The 25,492-nt window shown below is 29.8% G+C and overlaps 1 protein-coding gene across 2 annotated transcripts; it reads left to right on the top strand.

Annotated features, from left to right (window-relative positions):
- Positions 1 to 1,941: 1,941 nt before the first annotated feature.
- LOC109600612 (uncharacterized) lies at positions 1,942 to 17,317 on the top strand. Of its 2 annotated transcripts, XM_049964553.1 has the most exons (3): positions 13,285 to 13,367; positions 13,426 to 13,487; positions 15,942 to 17,317. In XM_049964553.1, the coding sequence occupies exon 3, from the start codon at positions 15,942 to 15,944 to the stop codon at positions 17,199 to 17,201; it is 1,260 nt and encodes a 419-aa protein (XP_049820510.1). In that variant the 5' UTR covers positions 13,285 to 13,367; positions 13,426 to 13,487; the 3' UTR covers positions 17,202 to 17,317. The 2 variants fall into 2 exon arrangements, with proteins under 2 accessions (XP_019872346.2, XP_049820510.1); XM_020016787.2 differs by lacking the exons at positions 13,285 to 13,367; positions 13,426 to 13,487 and adding an exon at positions 1,942 to 2,063.
- Positions 17,318 to 25,492: the final 8,175 nt, after the last annotated feature.

Genomic DNA, 25,492 nt, shown 5'->3' with positions numbered 1-25,492 from the left:
TGTGATATGTAACAATTTCATCACTATTTTATATTTAATGAAAATATATTTTTTTTAATTATTCTTTGAATGTAAATTTTTGCAGTTATTAATACGTATATTTCCAATGATTGATGGTAATATATTTCTAATTTTAAATAACCCTTTTATTTTTATACTAAAATTGGTTATTGAATGAACCAAATGATATAATAATATGACAAAATCTAAATTATTGAAAATTTATTTCTTCTGTACTTATATGAAATTGTTCCTCGAGAGATTGATAAATATTCTTTTATAAAATCACTAAATACTTATGAGTTAGGAAAGATAAAATGTAATTAGAAGTTAGTTAATTAGTGAATTACTGATTTTAAAAACAGGAACCATCTAACAAACTTGGCGATTCCATTAAATGGAACTTAAGCTTCAACCTCCACCTCAGAGATAGCGCCAGTGTATCATATATTTCAAATACTTCGGCAATAGACGTATCTGCAAATACTTCCATAAAAATAATAAAAGCCTAATGAATGATTAATTTTTTTCTTGTAAGTTCCACAAACTATTATATTTTCTATAATTTAATATTTGAATTAGGGTCAATGATGAAAGTTACAAATTTGATTGAACTATGAGAATAACTTTATATTAATATTATTTTACTATATCTTAATATTAATAAGTGTCTTATAGAGACCAGTTAATATTGATAGTTTAATTGTTACAATGAATGTATGTCATTTTGAATATTATCGATTTAGTAATAAATCGATAATATTCATTCATATTCATATTAAATTATTAATATATCTGTACGTACAAAACATTTTTTTAGTTATTTAACTTTTTAAATCAATAAAATAAATTATAATTTAAATTTTATTTTTAATTTACATTTTAGAATTAGCTTCATATCGAATAATTTTATTATAATTCAATAAATGAACAAGAAATTGTTGTTCCACTGAATTACTTTTCCGTAAATTTTGACAAAAATAATATTTAATTTCAATCAACAATTAGTATTTTCAAAAATGCAAAATTCGTTAATAAAATAAATACATAACTAGATAATAAATTATTTCAGCGAACTGGACCTAAATAAAAAAACAATATTTCTTTATCGGATTACTCCTTTCATAGTCTGAAAAAATGTGATTGAGTTTAGCCAGAACCGTAGCGGCCATTTGATTGAAAATCATAATCAGCATAACCGAGGACTCCACCCCAAAATCAGTCGCCCGTACCCCGGTTATCTGATCATCGGTGTAATCTACGTCGGGCAGAGGCAAAATGTGTCGTGTTTAGCTGTCCATCAAACAATGACGAGCCGAAAATCAACCCCTGCCATATGGCCCTTTCACATCCACATGCGGTTCATTAACATACGCCGAGGAATTACTTGTATATGATGTCAACCGTCAGGTATTCTTACTGAATTACAATCAATATAATTATATAGTTAACCGTTGTCGGTGGTGTATTAGTTAATACTTATATTATAATTAATTAGAACATATTTTGATGTACATATTCCTGATATAATATACAGAAAAAATTTGTAAACCTCAAATATTTTTAATACAATTCAACCCACATACCATTTTTTTCTATATGCATTCATAAAACACAACGAATAAAAATCTGTAATCCGCCCAGATAATGAAGGCACGTCGAAATTAATTTCATCCCCGACTCGAATCAACACGTTACCCCCTTCAGCGGTGGCACGATCCTGCGACAGCCGTCGAACACATAACAGGAAAAGAGAAGACGGTGTGTCGTCGGGGTGTTGTGCGGGCGAGTACCGCGGCGAGAGGGTGTTGTCAAAGTTGAGGGTGCGTGTGTCACCTGTAGACGCCGCCCCACGTGCCCGCTGTTGCCCCACCCCCGTCATTATTATCGCATTTATGGACGCTCATAGCGTGCTTCGCTGTCAACGGGAAAACACGTGGTGGCTGAGCGTCGCGACGTACTCCTAAACCGACGCATCACGACGCGGTGCCGCTGTTTTTTGGTTTTGGCTTCTTCCGGTGTGTTTGTGCTTCTACTACCTACAAGACGTCATTTTTAAGAAGGTGAGTAGTTTATTTATTCATTTATTTTTAATAATACTTAAATAGGTCATAGAAGGATATATATTTTTAATGGTTTTATATAATACAATTATTTGATTATTTTCAAATACAGAAAATAATTATTAAGATAATTGTAAGACAACTACATTCTATTTTTTAAATTAAAAAGTCAAATATTTAATTTATTAGAAATGAACCTGTCAAATAAATAGTGAAAATTACATATTTGCAAGTACTCCATAAAAAAAATATATTTTAATAATCATTTTATTTAATAAAATTATTTGAATATTTGATTTTGCTGAAATGGCTTTACAGTTTTTAAATATTTTATTTATTCAAAAAAGGATTAAAAGTTATATTTAATAAATTAAAAAAATTATTTAATTTATTAAAAAATAATTTTTCAAGTACCTCATAGAAAATAGATTATACTTATTTTATTAGATTATTTTATAAAATACAATTATTTGAATTTTTCAAAATGATTCAACTAATACAATAATTATTAAGGTAATTATAATCTCTAATTTTATTTGAATATTTGAATAGTTTATGCTGAAATTTCTTGACAGTTTTCAAATATATCAGTTATTATAAATATTTTATTTATATGTTATTATATTTTATTAAATTTATTAAATGAATTAAAATATAAAATATTTCCATTTAAAAAATAATTAAAAATTTCAAATATTTAATTTTTTAAAAAATATGCTGTGTAATAGTTTTTAAAAAACTATTTTGATAATTACTCTATCTAATACAAATAAGTGTATATTTTATTAAATTCATGAAATAAACTAAATAGGAAAATATTTTCAGTTTAAAAAAGAGTTTAAAATTTAATTTATTAAAAATAAGATGTGTAATATTTTGGAAAAAATAAAACTGTTATAAAAAGATACATATTTCCAAATATACTATAAAAATATATTAATATTAATACATTATATTTTATTAAATCCAAATGAGAGAAGTACTTTCTAAAAAAATACATATTTCCAAATAGACTATAAAAATATATTTTAATAATTATATATTTTCAAAATTAGTTAAAATGTTATTATATTTTATTAAATCCAAATGAGAGATGTACTTTCTATTTAAAAGAGAATTAAAGGGTTCAATTATTAAATTTATTAAACTTATAAAATATATTCAAATAAAATTTTTCTTTTAAGCAAAATATAATAATTATTAATTTAATTGTTCTCAAAATAATTCAGAAACATAAAGAATTTGGATATAAAAAATTATCCCAAAATATAAATAAAGTGATGATGTTTGATGTTTTCGATATGGTATTGAAAAAATAGTCAACAGACTAATTTACTAAATCTGATTGCTTTTTTACATAAAATGTGTTTAAAATATTCATGAAAAGATGAAAAGATCAATTAATCAAATTAATTTAGTTGTTTAAGATTGTTAATGAGGAATTTATGGAATGGATTTGCTTTTGGTGGTGTAAACAATTTTTTTATTATTATTTACAATATTTTTTTGTAAGATTCATTTGTATTTTGTAATTTTTTAAATGCATATTCAAAGATATTTTCAAAGCAGCTTTTGTTATTAAATGTTAATAATTATTTTAATATTATTTTACCCAAAAAGTAAAATATCTAAAATATAAGTAAAAAAGACAAAGAATTCAGAGAAATCTGATTGATTTTTGTAATAATAGTTATACTGGAATTTATAACTTCTCTGAAAGATTTATGTCACAAAATAGTTAATTTGTATAATTAATTTTCCGTTACAAATCAATTCAAATACTTTTAAATAAACGTTGGTCACTTAAGGAATATTTTTCAATAAAATCATTTTCTGAGATATGTACGTAATTTGCATAAAATTAAACTGAAAAATAATATCTAAACATCAAACCAAGTAACCTTAGACAAGCTCTAATAAATTTCACCCCCATAATACTTCCGAAAACAAACACGCGGTTTATAACAGCCCAGTAAATCGGTGTAGCTAAATAGCGGAACGCATTAGTGCGTGATAAAAGCCCACACGTTTGTACAACGGCGGCAGCAGGAGGCATTAGTAACAGCTGATTTTGATGTTCCGTGTATTGTATTGTCGGCGGGCATCCGGCGGGAACGACGTCGACCACCGTCGCCGCAACAGTCGTGGCCAAAGGTCCGTGCAGGTTGTCGATGTGTCGCGACGGAGGTCAGAAACCGTCCCCCATCGTCCCCCCGTTTCTCTCACTTTTCACGTCACTGTCAACGTCCAACGACTTCCGCATCGAGGGTGTGACGGATCATCGTTCATAAATTTATACATTTATACCACTATCGAGTCAATTCGATTTTGTGCCCCTCGTTTCGAACCGACGTCCAGGAACCAACGGTTGTTTTCCGGAAACATGTGTACTTCGTCGTTTTTTTTTAACAATACAATGTGTTTTGATATTTTTAATTCTTGATCTATCAGCATTTATTTAAAATATTAAAAAAATAAAAACTTAAGGGAAATGGTATTGTAAGAGCTAAAATATTACAAAAATTCTTAATAATATGAACCCTCTAATAAACGGTTTCCGAAATATAGAAGATTATTCTCTTCTAGCATTAGTAAACTTTTTTTGATTCTTTAGTTTTAGAAATATTATATATCTGCATACTCCATTTTAACTAAATAAATAAAAAAGTCCTTTAAATAGTAAATGTAATTAATTCTCGCAATGATCTAAAATACTATAATAGTATATTTTTGTTAATAAGAACAGAAAAGATAAAATGCTCTGATGCAATAGAAATATCCTAAATAATCCTTGGAATTTCCGAAATCAGTGCTATGATCATTAAATAATGTTATTTATATTTTAAATTATACTACACCCTTTAAAGTTTGTTTTGTACCAGTCAAGAAAAGTATACCATTGCTCCAAAAAGAAAGAATCGTTATATTTTAGGTCGTACTATATATTATATACTTAAAATATATGACACTTGTTTAAAAAATTTATACGGGGTATCCCAATTAGAGCTCATTATTTTTAAATCGTTGATTTTCTGATCGAATTTTGATATATCTGATCATTTCTAAAACATCTACAAATACTGACATTTATTAGATTTCGAAAAAGGCTAATGATTATTTCTTTTAACCTTTTCTGACAAAACAAATTCCCACGAGTACTTCTTTACATTAAAAATGTAATGTAATATAATGTAAAATGTCGGAAAAAAATATTTTATCTTAGACAACTATGATATTTGATAAACTTGTTATTAAGGTATATTAATTAAAATTAGTAATTTTGATACTCTATCTAAAAAAATTAGTGTATATTTTATTAAATTCATGAAATAAAATAAATAGGAAAATATTTTCAGTTTAAAAAAGAATTAAAAGTTTAAAATATTTAAATTGAATTTATTAAAAATAAGCTGTGTAAAATTTTGCAAAAAAACTTTTATAAAAAAATACATATTAGCAAATATACTATAAAAAATATATTTTAATAATTATATATTTTTAAAATTAGTTAAAATGTTATTATATTTTATTAAATCCAAATGAGAGATGTACTTTCTATTTAAAATAGAATTAAAGGGTTCAATTAATATATTATATTATAAAATTAACTTAAATGTCTCATTATTTTTAAATCGTTGATTTCCTGATCGAATTTTGATATATCTGATCATTTCTAAAACATCTACAATCACTGACATTTATTAGATTTCGAAAAAGGATAATATTATTTCGTTTAACCTTTCCTGACAATACAAATTTCCACAAGTACTATATAAAATTAGTTTTAAAAACATCCATAATTAAAAAAAATCAGTTACGGTCTCTTTTTCTCATAGACTACAATATTAAATATCGAGATTATTTAGTTAAGTATTTTATATTAACAAGAAAAAAGTTTGTATAAAATTGTAGCAGTTTATTAAATGATTAAATAAATAAATAAGTCATTAAAACATTGAAATTCGCCCATTAAAGACTGCCAATTTGGAACAGCCTTATAAAATCTGAATGTTTTGAAGAAAAATAATTTTTGAATCAGAAAATTTTTTTTCTCCAATATACTGTGAACGTTACAATTTTATTATTTAAATCCATTAATGAAATCACAAAACAAGAACAAAACTATAGAAAATAATATACGATATAACGGTTTTTACAGGTAGAGCAATTTTGAGTTAAAAATTTTTTCCTGACAATGTTAAGAATCTAAATTTCTCCTACAAATTACAATTTTATATTTTTATTTTATTAATGAAAACGCTTAAAAAAATTAAACGTGGCTCAGTTAATCTATAAAATATCTAAACTTTAGAAAATAAAATATAACAACGATATTCTGGCTAAATAAATTTCTAAATAATTAATATTGAAGAAAAATATTTTTTGAGATACATTTTTTTATGTCAAAGTTAAGAATTTAAATTTCTTCAAATAGTTTTTTATTCTATTAATAAAATCGCTTAAGAATTTTTTAAATAAAGTTTATTATAGAAAAGATCTGAACAAGAATAAATAATATATGAAGCAACGATATTTCTGGAAGGTAAATTTAAATTTCTAGATATATAAAGCTAAGCATATAATTTTTTCCAACAAATAATGATTTATAATATTTTTTAAATTCCTTATGAAAGGAATGAAATAACTTTTTAAATAAAGCTCAGATGCTTCTAGAAAACTACTAAACCACAGTAAAAAACTTTATATATAAATCCTTTTTTTATATAAATTTACCAGACCACATGAGCTACTTATAACATCGATAAATCCATTAGTCTTCAGAATTGTTACAACTGCTCTTGTGCGGCACAGGGATTATTATCCCAAGGCGTTAAATACGTATATATTCATTCTGGCGCGTCAAAGAAAACACGGCAACACTTAAGGGACACCGTATCCGTCAGCATCCGAAATAGAAGAGGGATTTTCTATAAATACAATGCGCGTTTCCCTAATAGTACATTTTTTACACTTCCCGAGGGGTAGAAGTTAATATGTATGCAAGTTCGTCAGCTTGGAATAAACCGGCGGAAGCGTTTTTTTAATGCGGATTATCTTACGGAAGGTGAGGTAAAACATATTCGTGTTTGACATGCGATTTAGCTGGAAGGAATGTCGACTCAATTAGCAAGTAACTGACTCAATTAGTGTTTTAAACGTTCCAGTGCTAAGAAAAACAATGGTTTTATTAAAAAAAAATTCTTTACTTTGTTTATCTTGTCCCATTTTGCATCCATCAACTAATAAATAATTCTTAAAACTTTAGGAGAACTGATGCGATTCGAGTGCAAATTCGAAACGAGTGTTTTGTGAATCGCATCGTACTTTTCGCCTGTGATCAATAATGTGTGGAAATGTGCCCGATAACCGCTACAAATTCGTATTTTAAATAAAAGTACAATACAAAATTGGAATAATAGAGCGTGGAACGTGTATCCGAATTTTAATTTATTGACACCAAAACCTTTGAGATACATGATACGGACTCCATATGCGGTATTAACTGTACTTCGGGTTCGTCAAAAATGGAAATTATTTGTAAACAAAATAAAAAAAGCACGAATCGTATCTGGACAATGCATTTTGATCAGCAATACAACAGTGCATCAAATTGTTTTTATTGCATTCAGAATGGGATATACCAATAACAAGCAAACTAAACAATTAAATAAATATTAGACTACATTTGCACATTGTCGGAATTATTTTTTTAAATTTGAATGGCTTAAAAACTACAAAAATACGTAAGTATGAACCATTAAAAATGGATAAAACTAGTTCATTGAATGGAATTAGGTAATCCAGGGACAGAATGACATTAAAACTATGGCCATTTTGTGAAGTTGCGGGATAAAAGTATCACTTCTAAGAAGTGGTATAAAATAATGTGGCATATAAATGACTCTCATTTCACCTGTAAAAACAGCAAAGATTTATTCGGAAAGTACAGATAAGAGTGAGAAATAAACCGGTGGCTCATTTCCATTATTAAAGAAGTTTAATAAGTTTTGAGGGATGAGCAGCCTGGTGTCATCCTGTTGCAAATCTGAAAAGAAGAACAATGGCAGTGGGTTAGAACGGGTATATTATTAGGATGGTATTAGCATCGAGTCTGGCAAGACGTCATAAAAGTGGGACTAAGGGGGCGGCTAATAAGTTCGGTACCGTGCACGGATCCAGGTGTTTGAACAGGCTACATTTAAAACGGAATTGTCTTTTGGAAAGATATTACACAATGAAGTCACTTGAGAGTGAATTGCAATTTCAGCGAGGTAATGTTAAGCCGCTTACTAACGCAATATTTTCAGTGAGCGGTTTCTCAGCAATTAAACTGTCGTTTATCCGTCGCTTTGACAATCCGCACCCTAATACGTTGGCATGCACTAAAGGCTCATCAAACTTAATAATCTTTTGTGGGCGAACCTTTTGTATGATTTCGCGCAGCGGATCGGGACGTTTCCACAGCGCCCGCATTGTGTTCGACTCTTAGACTGGAACGGCTTAACGAAATTGCAAAGAAATATTTTTGCCTTGACGCGGTATCAACTCCCCAGTTTGTTTGTTCACTTCTATGGAAACAATCTTTGCATATCTTATTCCCTCAATATGCCTGGTAATTGCTGCCACTTTGTTTTCTCAACGGCGATATTAAAAAGCCAGACTCGTTTCCAATCTCAGCCCACAATTTCGGCTAATCCAAAAAACTACTCGCTTTCATCCGAAAGCCGTTTCATTTATTTGGGATTAGAAATCTCTTGGAAGTACTGATTGTCTCAAACCTACGATTATGTATGAAACCAAAAAAATACCATACTAATATGTGCTTGACATTTGTCATGCAGATACGATGAGTGATTACGTGAGGTTACTCCTTTGTTTCTGAGTAGGTTGGGATTAAAAAATCTTTCTGACAACAAAGTCCAGATTTATACAAAGAGACGTAGTTTATGCGGATTGTTCCGTATTAAAGTTTCTTCAGATGTTTAAATAAATATCGTTTTCTGGAAAGTTACTGATATAAATTTCATTCTGATGGAACCACTGTCTCTTGAAATGTTTCACAAATTTAGAAAAGAAGAAATAAAATATCAAAGGCAGGAAACTACAATATAGATAAAAAAACAGGACTATTTTTCCGAAAATTTATGTACCAAAACGACATTAGAAAGATTCAAAGACACATTTATGATTGAAAACCTGCTAGAATGGCCACAGCAGCTTTTTAAAAAGTGTGTTGATATAAATTGTATCCTTAGTGAATATCTTATATATTAAAACTTCTATCAAAACTAAGTTGAGTTTTGAAAGAAGATATAAAATTTCAAAAGCAGGAAAGTTAAAAACTAGTTTAACAAAAAGAAACAGGACTAATTTTCAACAATCTTATATGCCAAAATTATACTGGATAAATTCAAGTACAACATTTATACTAAAATACTTACTAGAATGGCTACAGAACCTTTTTAAAAAGATATTTTATATAAATGTTATCCATAATAAGTGACTTAAATATCAATTTTTTGAATAACCAAAAAAACACTTATTTCCAATTTGTTAATCGATTATTTTAATTATCGATTATTTTGATTATCAATTATTAACAACCATAATTATTTTAGTCAAATTATCTTAATCTGAGTAACCAGTTATATTCCGATAACATATGATAATTTGAGTTTCTACAGAAGACTAAAATTTCAAAGGCAGGAAAACTAAAACACAAACTCAGCTTTTGATAAAGATTTTTGATCTCTTATATATACTCTCACATTTCCTTAAACTACATAAAAATTTGGTATTTTAAGTTTAGATAGGGGGGGGATACCCATTTAACATTTTCTAAAACTTGTTAATTATATACTAAATATAATTTAATATCTTGTGTTTTCCTAGAAAATATGAAATTGCATATGGAGAAAAACTGAGACATATCAAGAAGAAACGAGACTATTTTTCAATGGACATATTTGCCAAAAGGAAATTAAAGAGATTCAAGTCCATATATTTGATTTATTATTACTTGGTAGAATGGATACAACAGTTTTATAAATAATTTTTTATATAAATTTTGCTATGATGAATATATTATATATCAAAACTAATATAAAGTTTTCTTATTTACATTTTTTAATTAAAATATATATTAGCCAAAAACATCTATATTCAAAATTCTCTTACCAAATCGATTAGGGGTACCTATAATTGTTTTAAAAGTAAAATTTAGTGGAATAATTGATCATATTCTAAGAAATTATGATAAGTTCAACTTCAATATTTATCAATCAGTTTTGAATACAAGAACTTGTTAAATAATACACTCACCCTTATTGAGACTGACGTAACTCCTGTAACAAAATAGAAAACGAACGATTTTAAATCTATTCTATCAGGTTTCTGGCTTACCCGTCAATAAAACTAGACAAATTAAATTTAGAAAACAACGAGCAAACGGTATTTGCGTATGCATCTCCACGTGTTGTCGTCTCGAAATCAAAGTGTGAGCAAATAGTGTCTAGGCTCTTATTCGGCACGACTCACGAAAACATGCAAAATCACGTCTCCAGTGTCGTTTACAACAAAATACACTCAGGTTTTGATATCTGCACGATAAAAACCTTTTAAATTCCGAAGCCCACTTTAAAATAATTTGAGGGGAAGATGTTCAATTTACATCTTTCCCGGTGGTGGATCGGAGATTTATCACCAGCTACGGATTTTGAATATTCTTATTATTGTGGGAGGTGGATTTTTAAAAGCGTTTTCGATGTTTGTTAACCCACTAAATAAGGGAGAACGCCACATTTCAGACCGTTTACTTAAAGGAAAAATATTTGAAGAGTAGCTAAAAAATTACAATTTACACAAAGACAAATAAAATTGTAGCACATTCTCTAATTAATACAATGTAAAATTGATGCTGAAGTTTTGATGAACGATAAGAAACCAAGCGCGACTGGCAAGAAAAGCTAATAAAGCGGCGGTTTCATTTCATTTTCAATTAATTTGCATTCGACAGTTTCGTTTTATTACAACATTATAAAGTTTACACAGAAAAGACACGACGACAATCCATCAAAATTAAGTTCGTCAATAATAATCTCGAGAAAATGTAACGGGATAAATTTTAATTATCATTTATTGCACTATCTTAGTTAATTAAGTTTTTCCTTAGTTCAAATTTGTTAAGGAATTCTATTTTCAATTGTGGAAAACTTATACAGTTAATGGCGAATTAATTAAAGTTTTAGTTTGAAGAAGAGGTAGTTTGGGGCAACGTGCTACCCAACAGTCAGTCGTCCTATGATATTAATTAAAACATTGTTACGTAGTAATTAGTCTTACTGATAATTGCTTGAGACGTCTGTCTTGCACATACAGGATTAGATAAGATTAATGATTGAAATGCGTGTCTGCACGTACTTGTTAAAGGAATTAACTAATGAATACCGATTGTCACAGCTAAAAAATGAAACATAATGTAATCCTAGATTGACCCATTAATTCAACTTGTCTTACTAATTATTAATGGACTGCAAGGAAAAATGTCCCATCTGTTAATAATTTTCATCCCGTCGGAGGATCATTTATCCTGCTAAGAGAAGGGATTTCCCCAAGATGGGAGGGACAATTGTGCAGCCAGCAAGGACGTCGTCTTTTCAACCCTTTCTTGGAGGGACGATAGACATCTAGCGCACTGCAAATACGGATGATTTAATTGCATCTCGAGCAATCTACAAATGGCTTAATTCCATCTTATATTATCTATGATATTCACATAATTGTATGAATAGACCGTACTCAATAAGGAAATCACCTTCAGCGGTCTATTGTGTGGTTTAACAAATGGTTTCCATCTGACACATCTGACATTGATTGCGGTTCAGGTTTTAATGATAAAACACAATTTGCCAATATTTATGTTCAATTGATCGGTATTTATGAGTTTAAAATTTAAAACAAATTCAGCACAAAATATAAAAACCAACAAAGGATAAAACATCCATGTCACGTTCATCATAATCCGACATTACAATTGAAAATTTGAAAATAGCATTTTTGGACCAGTTACGAGAAAACAGCATCAACAACAAAAAAACGGATGGGACAAAACATCGAGGAATCCCATTGAAAGAGTTAATGAAGTCGAGATTCGAAAGGCTCGATTTCATTAGCCTACATTTGCGGGACAATGGGGTCGCGTTTCCTGTCCCTCGACGGCTATCCAGAGTTCACGGAACTGGCGGGCTGGCGGTTCGCAGGTGATGATATGCGACCGGCCACAATGGCCGAGACGGGCATTGTGTCCGGACACGGCGATGCAACCCGCACACAATATACTTACGAACAATCGCCATCAACATCGTCATGGAGGCGGTCGGGCGGTCGGGCGGTCGGCCACCCGGTGCACGCCGCCCCCTCGATACACACTGTATTACCTGAAACTTCCACGCTCTCTGTTCCAGGACTTGTTGTTCCAGAAAACGACCGACGACGCTTTTATTTCTCTAAATTACTTACTCGCCAACATGGACTTTCAGATAATTTGGCGAATTCTGATTGTCATCATTCAACTATAAGAACAACTTCCTAATTAAAACTCTCTTGTGAGAAATTAACATTATTATTATTTTCTGAAAACAGGAAAAATATACGTAACTCTTTGTATATTTGACATATTTAAAAATTGGTATTTATAATATTGTTTTTCTAAAAAAACTTTAAAATTAACAAAATTTTATGTTTATAAAAAATAAAAATTTGAATTTAGTATGGAGTATTTCCACCTCTACTACAAATGGATTAAGGTCTGGACTGCGAGCTGGTCAGGCCATAGCATTAATTCCAACGTCAACAAGATAATTTCGGACAACATGGGCTGTATGTGGTCGTGCATTATCCTCAATTAATAAAAAAGTTGGACCTATAAAAGGAGCATATGGCATGACATGTTCTTCTAGAATGTCCATAATGTAACTCTCTGTATTAAGGTTAAGGTTAAGGTCAAAGAAATGCCTCCCCAAAACGAACGAAGAACGAAAAGCGATCTTGAGCAGGAGTTGTAGCACGATTTCTACCCTGACCTGGGGGTCTACCACGAACCCGAGTGAGATATCTCACCCGGTGAGTTAACTCACTTCTGAAATCAACGTGGCAACAGCGCATTTCGTGTTTATATTTGGTAAATTTTAGGGGAATTCAAATTTTAGGTTAATTTATATTTACAAATTTAAAATTTAACATCCAAACAAAATTCATACAAGTGCAAAAATTAATGTTTAATTAACTTGGAATGGTTAAAGAAAGGTTTGTGTATATTTTAATCATTAAAATACAATTTATGAACTATCAATTTATTTATTAGGTGTGCAAGTTTGAAATGTTTTTCTATCAAGAGTCCGTACATAAAACATATTGAAGCAAAAGGTAATCGCAAACAACTGCTTTGTTGATAGGACACCCCGCTACAATACAACATATTCATTTAGTTGTTTATGAGCTAATAAGATATTTTTTTTCGTGGTCAACATGACGAATGTTGAGCCAAATAAATAGCATTTGTGGTCTGTGATATTTTTTTTGTTTAATCAAAGAAAAAGGCATAGGAAAGTGATTAAATTCTTGTCGAGACAGCAATCGTGCTGTAACCATTAAGTGGCGATTACAATGTTATTGTCAAAGAATACGAAAATCGACCAAAGAAGTTTGAAGATGAATTACAAGTATTATTGGACAAACATGATATACAAACACAAACAATGGTGGCGGAGGAGTTGAATGTTACTCTTTAAACCATTTCCGATCGCCTGAAAGCCATAGGAAAGCTTCAAAAGGTTGGAAAATGGATTTAACACAAACTGAATGAATAACAGATGGAAAAACGAAAAACTACGTGACATGATGCTTTTACGCCATAACGAAAAGATATCACAATCAAAAATTAATATATTTTGAAATTTTCAAAGACAAAAAAATAATGGGTAATGGGTAACAAACATTGAGTGCGAGATCGGATAGGTTTGGGTAGATGAAGATGTAATGTGTGCAGTGGGATCCGAAAGTACTAGTGAACTACGTCCGTCCCCGACAACAAATGATCAATGGAGTTTAATGGAAGATGAAGTTCTTGTTTGGAATGGTACCCACAAATTTCTTGAGAGATGAGCAAAATATATAGAACGAGAGCGCCGATACTAAATAAAATAGAGATAAAATATCTCATAGATTTTCGTAGAAGTTCTCCTGGACTTTTTTTATTACTATAGACTTTATAGTGGAGAAAATATTGTAAACAAAGACGAAATGCGATGTTGCCACATTGATTTCATAAGTGAGTTAACTCACCGGGTGAGATATCTCACTCAGGTTCGTGGTAGACCCCCTGGTCTCCTAGTATGGTCACCAGTCTCCATGCACAGATTGTAACATACGGGAAATGTATATATAGGATACATCAATCCTTTCGGCTATCTTGTGGAAACTCCAACCTTCTTCCACTAAAACAACCACTTGGGCACAATCATTGCTAGTTAAATTTCTAGATTTGTCGTTGCATATTGACAAATCACGAAAATTAAAAAAAATGAGGGTGATAAATGAGTTCTAACGAAATGCTACGACGATGGTTTAACTTATATTAATCTAACAGAATCTATATAGTTCAAATAACAAGAAAACTAAACATTTTGTAAAAAGGTTTACACACTTTTTAAAAGTCATATACGAAGTTAATACAAACAATGTACTATTTATTTAAATAAAAAAATATATTTACAAAATTATAGGTCGTTAATTTCTTGGAACACTGCAGTTTCATTCAGGTTTATTAAAAAAATTTAAATAAACATGTGAATAAACGACGAAAATCAAATTTTGCTGGAGACAAACCATTACTTTCTCTTACTCTAAAATATATTGAATAAAATACACCGAAATAAAAATATGGTAATTTAAATGAACCGGTCGAAACGGTCCCTAAGTTGGCAATATTATTTTCGCTTGGATTTTAGAATAATTACTTATCAAAACGCGAAGAAGTTGCTGGAAATAAATTGCCCACTTTTTGTTTGAATATAAGCGAGGGAATTCTAAATGTTGCCAATTTTTCTTGGCTCTCATTAATTCTGATTTTGTGTAATGCATTTTCGTCGGCGAATAATTAGCGGATAATTGTGTATCCTTCCGAGCAGAGCATTTTCTGAATTATAAACAGAATGCGCAGAGCATTGGAATACTTTTAATAAGTCAGAAATGCTGGGTTATTAACTTAATTCGATCGTTTTTGTTCTCCACTTTTACATTTAATTCAAGGAGAGTAATTCATTCTTCTATCTCTGGAACTTTTTAAGGATGGATTAAAGGTTTAATTACAAACTTTCACAAATCAAATCGTTTTTAACAATTCAGTAAATAAATGACAAATATTTAAAACGGCATTTCTCCCATAATTTTATTAAAACTTAAAATTGTCTAACTTATACGTTCGTTCAATTCCCAAGAAACTTATTCTATGCCACTTTTTAGATAGATGTTGGAGAGTAACTTTCTTACACAAATAATTAGTGCATTAAGTAAATACTGAAATAATATTTATGATGCGGAGCAGAAAGTTTATATCTTGAGGGAAACTTTCTTAAGATAACAGTTGGTCACCGCCTGCTCAGCAAATTGTGAATGTTAATTCTACAATTTTCCTTTGAAATATATTGATGCTAACTTATTAAAATTTATGGTGCAAGAACACAAGTGGATCTGTAATTTAAGTTAGCTCAAACTTTATGAATATATTCCTTTACCTTTAACTTTAAAACTTTGAAACATGATACTTTTTATCTATTTTTATTAATAGATCGTAATTTAATAAATGGCATTTGATTTCAGATGTCTTCGGCTAACGAGCACTTTCCACCGCCGCCACCTCTGAAGCCTCGAATGTCACCTCTGGATTTCCGAAATACAGATTTGGTTTCAAGACTTTTAGCGGCCACGCCTCCCTACCTCTACAACATGTCCCTGTTGCCAAACACATTTTTCTTCAGTGAAATGCTCCGGTCGTTCGTTCAAGCCAAAGCGGAACATAACAGAGCGCCTGTTCCTGGCGTTCATCGGAGGTCCAGAAAGAGAACTTGGACATCAACGAGGGCAGACCTATTTCAAAAACCAGAAACTTCTCCAAAACAAGCCGAAAAACCTGAGCCACCAAACGACTGGATGTTAAAGAGCAACAACGCAGAGAAAAAGGAAGAAATACCTCTGGAACTAACGATGAACAAATACGAAACAAACAGGGAACCGGAACCGAGGGAAAATAAGTCTATGTTATACCCTAAATTAGATACTTTTAGTGGTAAGCCAGAGCTACCCCTACCAGAGAACATGTTTCCCCTGCATCCGATTGCAAATCAAGACAGTAATCCTTCATCAAATCTGGTATTACCTCCACCACCTCCCATGTGGTATCCGCCACTGTATCCAGCACCACCTTATGGCATTGATCCCCTTCACTTTTTTATTGATTTACGAGTGTCAGGACACATTTATGACAGAAAGAATCAAAAGGACTCTCCTAACAGTCCATCTTCCACCATTGTCAGTCCTTTGTCCAAGGAAAAGACACAGCAGGATGTGCCCGAGGCAAAAGTTGAAGACAGGAAATCGCCGAAAGATTTTTTCCGACAGTCAAGACATGCATCCGCTTTTTCTGTTCCATCATCCTCCAAGGGCTCACCGATTAATTTGTCACATCCCAATCCACCGAGTGAGAAGCAGCAAACCAAATTTGACGTTAAATCTATGGGGTTTGATAAGAACAGCAATAAAACCAGCACTAATTATATAATGAACAATATCAAGAGCATATACGGCAACGTTTATGCTTCCAAACATGACAACGTGACATACGATGAAACCGTTGTGAAGCATGACATCAAATCTCCATCCGCTTCGGATGAGGACAGCAATGACAGACATAAAAAGAATAAAGACTTGAAAAGCATTTTTGGATTAGATTTCGTTGTTGATTACATGAATAATACAAAATCGGTGCACAACTCATCTTCGGCTGAATCAGTAAATTCAACGGATTTTGAATCAATCGGGAGCCCTGCGTTGGAAGTGGTGGCAGTAAATGACGAATCTTAAGGCACTGTGTTTGTTTCGATGTAAATACGAATCAATTTTGCAGTTTAAATTGTAGAATTAGATGTTTAGTGTGATATATTCAATGTTAAATCTAGTCAAATAAATTATTAACAATACGTCGTTGTTTTATTTTTAAAAACTTATTAAACAATTAAAAACCAAAAGAGTTTAAATTTTTTTAAGCATCATAATAGATGGAAAAAATATATAAATATTTTAAATATACATGTTCTAAATAAAAAATTAAAAATCAATTAAACTGCAATACAAAAACGATGTCATACATGTATGTATTGGGTACAATAATTGCTCATAAAATAAAACTGTGAATAATGTTCATTTTTTTTAAACTATATTCATTTTCCCGAGGCCGAAATATAAAACGTAACTTTTTTTATTAACGTATTCAAAATGAAACGTGCAATAGTTGTCGGTGATGTCGGACTAGAATAAATTTGACTGGTCGCTCGTAAAATTCAATTAAAATGTGAGGGAAATTAATAAACTTTTCAAAATTTTCCTCTGGCGACCGGACCATATGTATGGAAAGTAGTTATCCAGGGGCGTCCACGAAAAATGCACACACTTGAACTAATTTTAAATTTATAACTGATCTCAAATAATTAATAGATTTTTTTAAATAATAATTCTACAACTGTATTTATTGAATGCAACATTAAAATATAAATAATAATACAAAACTTTTACATTAAATTATAGATTAAATATTTATCTTAAACAATAACAGTAAACAAATATTCACTTTTCAGTTTCAAATTAATAATAGATAATATTAAATATTAAAAAGTGCTTTTGTTTAATGATTGAACATTAAAATATTCATCTAACCACAGCCAAACCATTGAGAATAAAATGGAAGTTGATTTAATATAAAGCATTGATTTATTTTGAAATTTTCTTGCATAAACATTATGTAATCGAGGGTTGTTGACAAAAGCAGTACCGTAGTGTTTGACTATTGAAAACGTATGTACCAATATCGGATGCTGATTGAGCCGTTGTGGAATATCGCCACCCCTGAAGTTAGGTGAGGTAAAATTTCGAATGTTAATATTTGCCAGTTTATGAATATGCATAAGAACGGCTCGAGTTCGAGTATGTGTGAATATTTACACATTTTACATAACGTTGGACGTTGAAAGCTCGCCGACCACCGCGTAACCTATCCTAACACCACATTTGCATGTAATTTTAACAATGCCCCCAGCCTGACGAGTTTCATTATAATGATATTAATTTTAAACAAATCCGACCGTCTATGTCTAACATAGTTGTCATTTTTACTACCGGCCTCCGTGTTCCGCCGGCTAAAAAGGGGAATAATATTAGGGAAGTTATGACATATGCATTCAAAAACTTGTGCCGGATTCTGACTGAACACATTTTCCTATTAATTATTGTGTATAGACATAGAAAATAGAACTCGTAGATTCAGTGGTCCAATTTAGTATTAATTTCACTTTAGTGTTGTCTAAAAGAGACTTTCAATCATTTCAAAAGCTGTTGGTACAAAGGAGTGCAAATTTTAGTCATCCATGTGATTTTGATAGAAGATGAATTAATTACAGATAGTAAAAGGGTCAAAAATATTGTTGGAAATTGCTAATCGGATGAATTAACCTTGGAGCACTATGAATTATTGGACACCTGAAAAAGGTCGAAGGAACGCTTCTTCTTCTTCTTACCAAGCAAGAGCTTACTGTAAAATCGGGATTTTTGGAGTTTTCTGCCACACTTAATTTGTGTTTCTCCATCAACATCGATTTTGTGTAGCGATATGCAATTACGGTTTAGGGAGTCATTAGTAGTCTGTCACCTTCATTTTCCATAAGCCTTCTTACATTAGAACCATTCAGAATTTAGATTTCATAAGGGTAGATAAAATATACCAGTCATGGTCATAAGTCTGTTCAGAGTTGTGCAGAATATCAAAAAACTTAATACATGACTCAAATGTCGAAAACAGTAAGTGTCGCAAAAAAGTGGGTCAGTGTTTCAAATGGTTCTAAAAAAATATTATTATATTTGAAAAATGAATTGTTTCTGAATGATGGTAGGATATTTGGTTGTCATTGTCCAGAAGTGATTGACCACATTCTTCCCCATGATATAATAGACATGTCTGGTCTGTAAGTCATAGACCTCTGAAGATGCTTTATGACTTACAGACCAGAACAAAATTTGAATCCACTACGAAGCCACAATTTTAAATAAAGTCAGTAGGATAAGCAAATTATTACTTTTTAACAATGAATATAATATTAATTTAATTAATTATGTTTTTGTTGTTTTATTTATCTTTTGGATATTACAGTCGAACTTCGATAACTCAAATTTTTGGTAACTTGAAGCAAATTGGTTGGCAATGGAATCCAGGTTAAAAATTATGTGTATTTTTTACTTGATAACTCGAACTAAATATTTGGCACAACCTTCGGTAACTCGAATTTCTCCTTGTGTTTTTCCTTTCCTATGACATCTGCCCGAACGGCATTCTCTGTCGACAACAAGACCACTTATCGATTGATTAGAATAATGCCGGAAACTCCTACAATTTACTTTATGGTGTTTACATGATTACAGCATCTTAAATTCTAAATGGAAGTACATTTTATTAATAGTTTTTCCAATTAAATGTCTTAAAGACAACTTATACAAAGGTATTGCTTATATTTCGTTTCGTGTGAGAAAACCAATATATGAAAATGTCGACAAAGCTATTTTGGAATGGTTTAATGGTTTTCTGAAAATGAAAATAAAATCCTTTCGTCAAAAACAAATTACTGACTTTTTTGCATTAAAATAAAAACTTTACATAATAATAATAATAGTATTATGTATTACATATTTTATAAGTTTGGTAGTGACTTTCGTTGTATCTTTTGAAAGGTATTACAAGCTAGGTATAGCTTAAATCATACTTGCGTCATAAATACAACTCGAAGACTTTATAATTAGATTTTTTTGTTTCAAATTATGGTTCGAGTTATCGAAGTTCAATTATAATTATGGATAAATGTAAAAAATGTCTACTAAATCGTGTTCATAGGAATTTAATAAGATAAACAGAATTATTTGAGTTTTCCTAAAAATGGTTATTTATATTAAGTTATATTAATTTTTTTGCATTTGGTTTAATGAAAAAGCACACAAATTGTATTTTTTAGTAAATTATAATACATATGTAACAAGTCGAGCAATTGAACTATTAAATTATTCACATAACAGTAAAAAATTTGTTTTAACTAACAAGATCCTCCGACTTATCTCCGATTGAACATGTGTAGAACCGAACAATTAGCTTCGTAATTTGACAATATAATATAAAATATATATTAATAAAAAACTATCGAAACAATTAAACAATTTTTATTACTTATTAAAGTTTAGTGACACTTATGTTAATGAAAATAAATCAAACACTCGAAACAAAATTGAATGAAGGATGGACAATAATGCATCATACTTCCATTATTTTTTTTAAAAAAGGATAGTTCCTTTGGGACAGGGGTTACATCACTAAATGAATGTATTTTTATAAATTGATGGATCAGTTAAAAAAGCGACTTTTTCAAACCACACACTCAGTATATTTACACAATAATTGCATGTAAGGATTTCATTTTGTCCAATTAAATGAAAGGACATTAAAGCGAAACGATCCGGTAATTGTGATTGGATTCTCATAACGGTGTGCGAATTTTTGCCAAATTGCACCGCTGCAAATCCAGCGGGGAGTTAATTGATTGCAATGTGAAAGGTCGCAGTGGCCCCAAACGGCCCCTAATGGGACATCGGCGGGCCTTAAAGGAATTACTCACCCCTGACATTAACCACGGCAGGAAAACTAATAATTTTCAGTGTATCGCACTAGACCGCAAGTGCCGTTGACGCGTGGCCCCAGCTCATTATTGCGGCCTGTCGGATGACATGCCCTTTTTTTTCTTGCCGTTGGCAAAAACTGACGCAAATCTTTCGCAACAGGGCCTGATTAATGTAGTTTTTTTATAATAAATCTAACAGTTTTAAATAAGATTAATTATGTTAGAAGTAATTAAAACCCATCATTTTGTTTTTCTGATTTTTTTTATTAATTTTTGTAGTGGTAATAGTATTTGGAGTAAAAATAAAACAGGAAGGTGCTGCAAATTATCATTTTCTGGTTAAGAATCGTAGACATTAAAGGATATCTTCTTTTCATTTAAAAAAGGATGTCATTGAGCATTATATTCTTCACTTTCAATATTCCATGATAACCAATAAAAAAAAGAAAAACTCCCTCTATCAAACTCATTTAGGTGATTAAAATTTGCACATCTTCGTACCATCTACACATGAAGTTTATAAAAAGAGAAAATTATTGTAAAAAAGGGGATTGAAGCATAATAACTCGTCAAAAAACATTCAGTGACAGCTCGTGAGGTTTGAGTGGGGCACATTATATATAGAATAAAAAACACACAAATTTTATTTACGCATAATTAACAACATACAATTCGAATGATCAGTGTTTTTGTCATGTAAATTAATTAAATTTAGTTTAAATCACAAAAATCCCTTTTGTACCAAATATCCTCACCACACTTTGGAAATAAAAGATATGGTCAGCAAAATAATTTATTCTTTAGCGTACTTCCTGTTGGCCAATCAAATTTATCGTACCAAAATATATTAAATTTACGGTTTTTTGTCTAATATTTGTTAATAAAGTATTCAAATTAGAAATCGAATGGATTCATTCTTTAATAGTAATTTAAACTGGAAATACACATTTATTTAATAAAAAGTTTACCACGTTAACTGCATTTCTTATATTAATAATTTTTATTCATCTTATTATTAGTTTATACACTATCGTAATAAAAAAGAGGTCCAGGTTTAAAAATCTTTTCACAACTTAATCCAACTTAAAACCAAGATTTGCTTATGAAACGAATTGGCGTCTAGAGGCACATTTAAAAGTGCCTCAGGAGAACGTGTGCAAAAAATATTCATTGAAATTTAATATAAAACTGTTATTGCTTGTTTAATTGTCGGTTTTACAACATATTACTCCGCTACATTTATTTAAATATTAAGATCTATTCTATTCTTAACAATAAAATCATAAAAAATGTATTCTTTAAAATTAACTTTAATAGTAAAAAGAATAATTTTCATAGGTGAAGCACTGTCTCACCTGACTGACCTGAGTAGCCGTCTCTGCTTCAATTCATTTATTGCCCTCATATGGGAGAGAGTACAAATTTTGCTAAAATTGAACCTATTTCGTATACGTGTTAAACTTTTAAATTTCATTGAGTTTAATAAAGTAATAAATAGTTTGTTAGCTTAGCTTGGGGCAGCTTTTTTAAAAAATATTAAAAGATAAAATATCTGAAAATAAAAATAAAATTAGGATTCGATAAAAAGACATAAGTCCAGTCCTGCGAGTGTCTTTTTACGTGTTAGAGATGTCTGATGGCGCGACCCTCAATTCGCACAAATATGTAACGAGATCCGGCTCGAAATTAACCTACCCCCGTTCGCACCCCAACATTCGCATCACACATCCAGCAGTCCCTTGCCAATCAACACTCAACATTCAATTTGACCACACATGGCTGAGACCCCGGCTATATTTTATTATTGATATTGTGCAACAAAGCCATAACTCATCCGCTCAACAAACCGCTGAGCTTGTTTTTGTGGCCGCAGCGAATTCATATCGTTTTATCAAGTATCAATTAAACAAAATCCATTCGCACTTTACAATTTAATCCAATTATTTTGCGGATTCCCTTTCAAATGATTGCATGCCATTTCGCTTGATTTAACCGTTGCATTTGGTGCAACTTTTTGGCTACAGTTTTACAAATGAAATAATAAGTACAATAATTTTATAGCTGTAATGTGGCCATTGTATTTTATGCTATTATGTTAAATAATGTTATCGAGATAATGGGCTTTGTTTCTATTAGTGTGTTATTAAAATTAATTAATTATTTTCATGATAGAATACTGTTCATAACTCATTGTTGGGCATAATAGGTGCTTCTGCAGATACATTGCATATGATCTGTACAAAAGTTGGAAACTCAATACGATCAACAAATTATTTATTTAATGAACATGTCATTAAAATCAATAAGTGAACACAAAACACACACAAATATTGCAATATTTAATTAAACAAATCAATTTAACATATAATGCACTGGACAAAAATCTAGATTTAAACGTGCAACTACTTTTAGAATATAACACGTTGAATTAAATATATTAATAATTAACAAACTTTCAAATAGGCGTTTTTAAAAAGAAGGGTCCATAATTCGTTTCTGTCTTTTCCCTTCCTTTTTAGTAGTATCCATGGTCTTTATAATGGACCTAATTAAAAAGTAATTTAAGAAAAATATGCTACAAAGGAAAAGAATATTACATTATTCTAGAGTACTATTTTTATTTTTGGATTAATTAAGAAATTATCATATTCATTAAAAAAGTTAAAACTCTATAATGGGGTTTTAATAAAATAAAAAATACTCACTCAAGATGTACAAAGTCTTGAATGGAACAAAATATCAATTTCAAATAACAACCATGTAAAATTTTGTCAATATAACTAAATTTTTCTATAAAGTTGATATATGCCAAATTGTCTCGTCTATCAACTGTAATCTTGTGATAGATAATTTGAAAGGTATTTTTATTCTTCATTTAATTTTTGTTGGCTAAAATCTAATAAGTATAAATTTATGAATGTTTAACTTATTAATTCCCTAAAATCTTGCCCCTCTTGACAATAAAATGTCTGCCCTAAAATTCAGTCTCTCATTTCTAAACATAAATAATGAATTAAAAAATTATTAAATGAAACATATTTCAAGAAATAATAATCTAATCCAAATTAGATTACTGAGTATCCTGCATATATTTCAAATTACTTGTTGTACCTTACTCAATATCTTTCAAATATCCCCAAAGGAAAAAATCAATTTTATGACACTTTCTCTAAATGCAAATCATTATATTTATCATACGAAAATTTGTAAGCACGATTATTATACACAATAATTTTGACATAACTTTATTTTTAGTGTTGCTGAGACAGTTGATAAAGTAAATTAGAAAAGAACAAAAAATATGAAAGTAGATTTGAGCCTTGGGTTACCCTAGGAATATATACTTTATTGTAATCAAAAAGATTTATGATTATTATGATTTATACATTATTATTTTTTTAATTTTTAAACTAAAAACAAGTTACATATAAAAATCAAAGTTACAAATGTAATTTGTAAGATTATTATAATAATATTTAATAAGCTTTCAATTATATGTAGTAAAAAAATAAATAAAAATAAATTTCATAAACTTTTCTCTTATATAGTTTTTTACTTTACTTTACTTTTGATCTTCTTCATACTCAATTTTCAAAATTAAATCCCCATTTTTTTTTAATTACCATAAATTTTTATAATAACACAAATATTGGAAATAAATATACAAAAATAAAAAATAAATTAAAAAAAGTATTAAATAAAAAATACAGTCACATAAAAATTAGGTTATCAGCTATCTTAGCAATAGATAAACAACAATGTTATGCCAAAATAATATTTATTAATTACAGTATTGGTAGCCCAAAACAAATAATCATCAGTAAAATTAAACTCTTTATTTTTTTATTGTTTGTTGTAACTATGTAATTGTTAAATTTATAAAAGGGAAGTTAATTTTCAATATACATTTTTTTGAATAAAATAACCAGGACAAAAATTAAATTAAGTCATATGAAATTTTAAATATTATTTAAATATTTTGGTTCACCCTGTGTTCGTTTTCACAAACGAAAATAATTTATATTTAATATTTTTTTTGATTTTTTGTTATTTTTTTAGTATATAGAAATAAACTATAAACTAAGATTATTTCTAATTTTATTATAATAAAATTTAACAATATTAAATTTATTTTAATTTTTTTTTTCTGCTTATAAGTTTTAAACCTAAATAAGCCTTTTAAATATTTTTTTACTTTATGATTTTCTTCATATTCAATTCCCAAAAATAAAATCATTTACTTTTTAATTAGTGATTTAGAATATTATTTTACTGTTTTGGTCTAAAATTTGAATACTAAAAATAAAGTATTTTTAAAAAGTAATAATTTATCATGCATAGAATCGGGAAGAGATAAAAGGGCGGATAAAATGCAGGAATACTCATCAAACAAGAATTTTATCCAACCGCATATGTACGTATGACGGGCAACGTTAACATCAAACA

This window comes from Aethina tumida, chromosome 3 (genome assembly GCF_024364675.1).
Source record: "Aethina tumida isolate Nest 87 chromosome 3, icAetTumi1.1, whole genome shotgun sequence".
Classification (NCBI taxonomy): Eukaryota; Metazoa; Arthropoda; class Insecta; order Coleoptera; family Nitidulidae; genus Aethina; species Aethina tumida.
The sequence above is the reverse complement of the archived record's forward strand: the minus strand, read 5'-3'. Positions and strand labels throughout refer to the sequence as shown.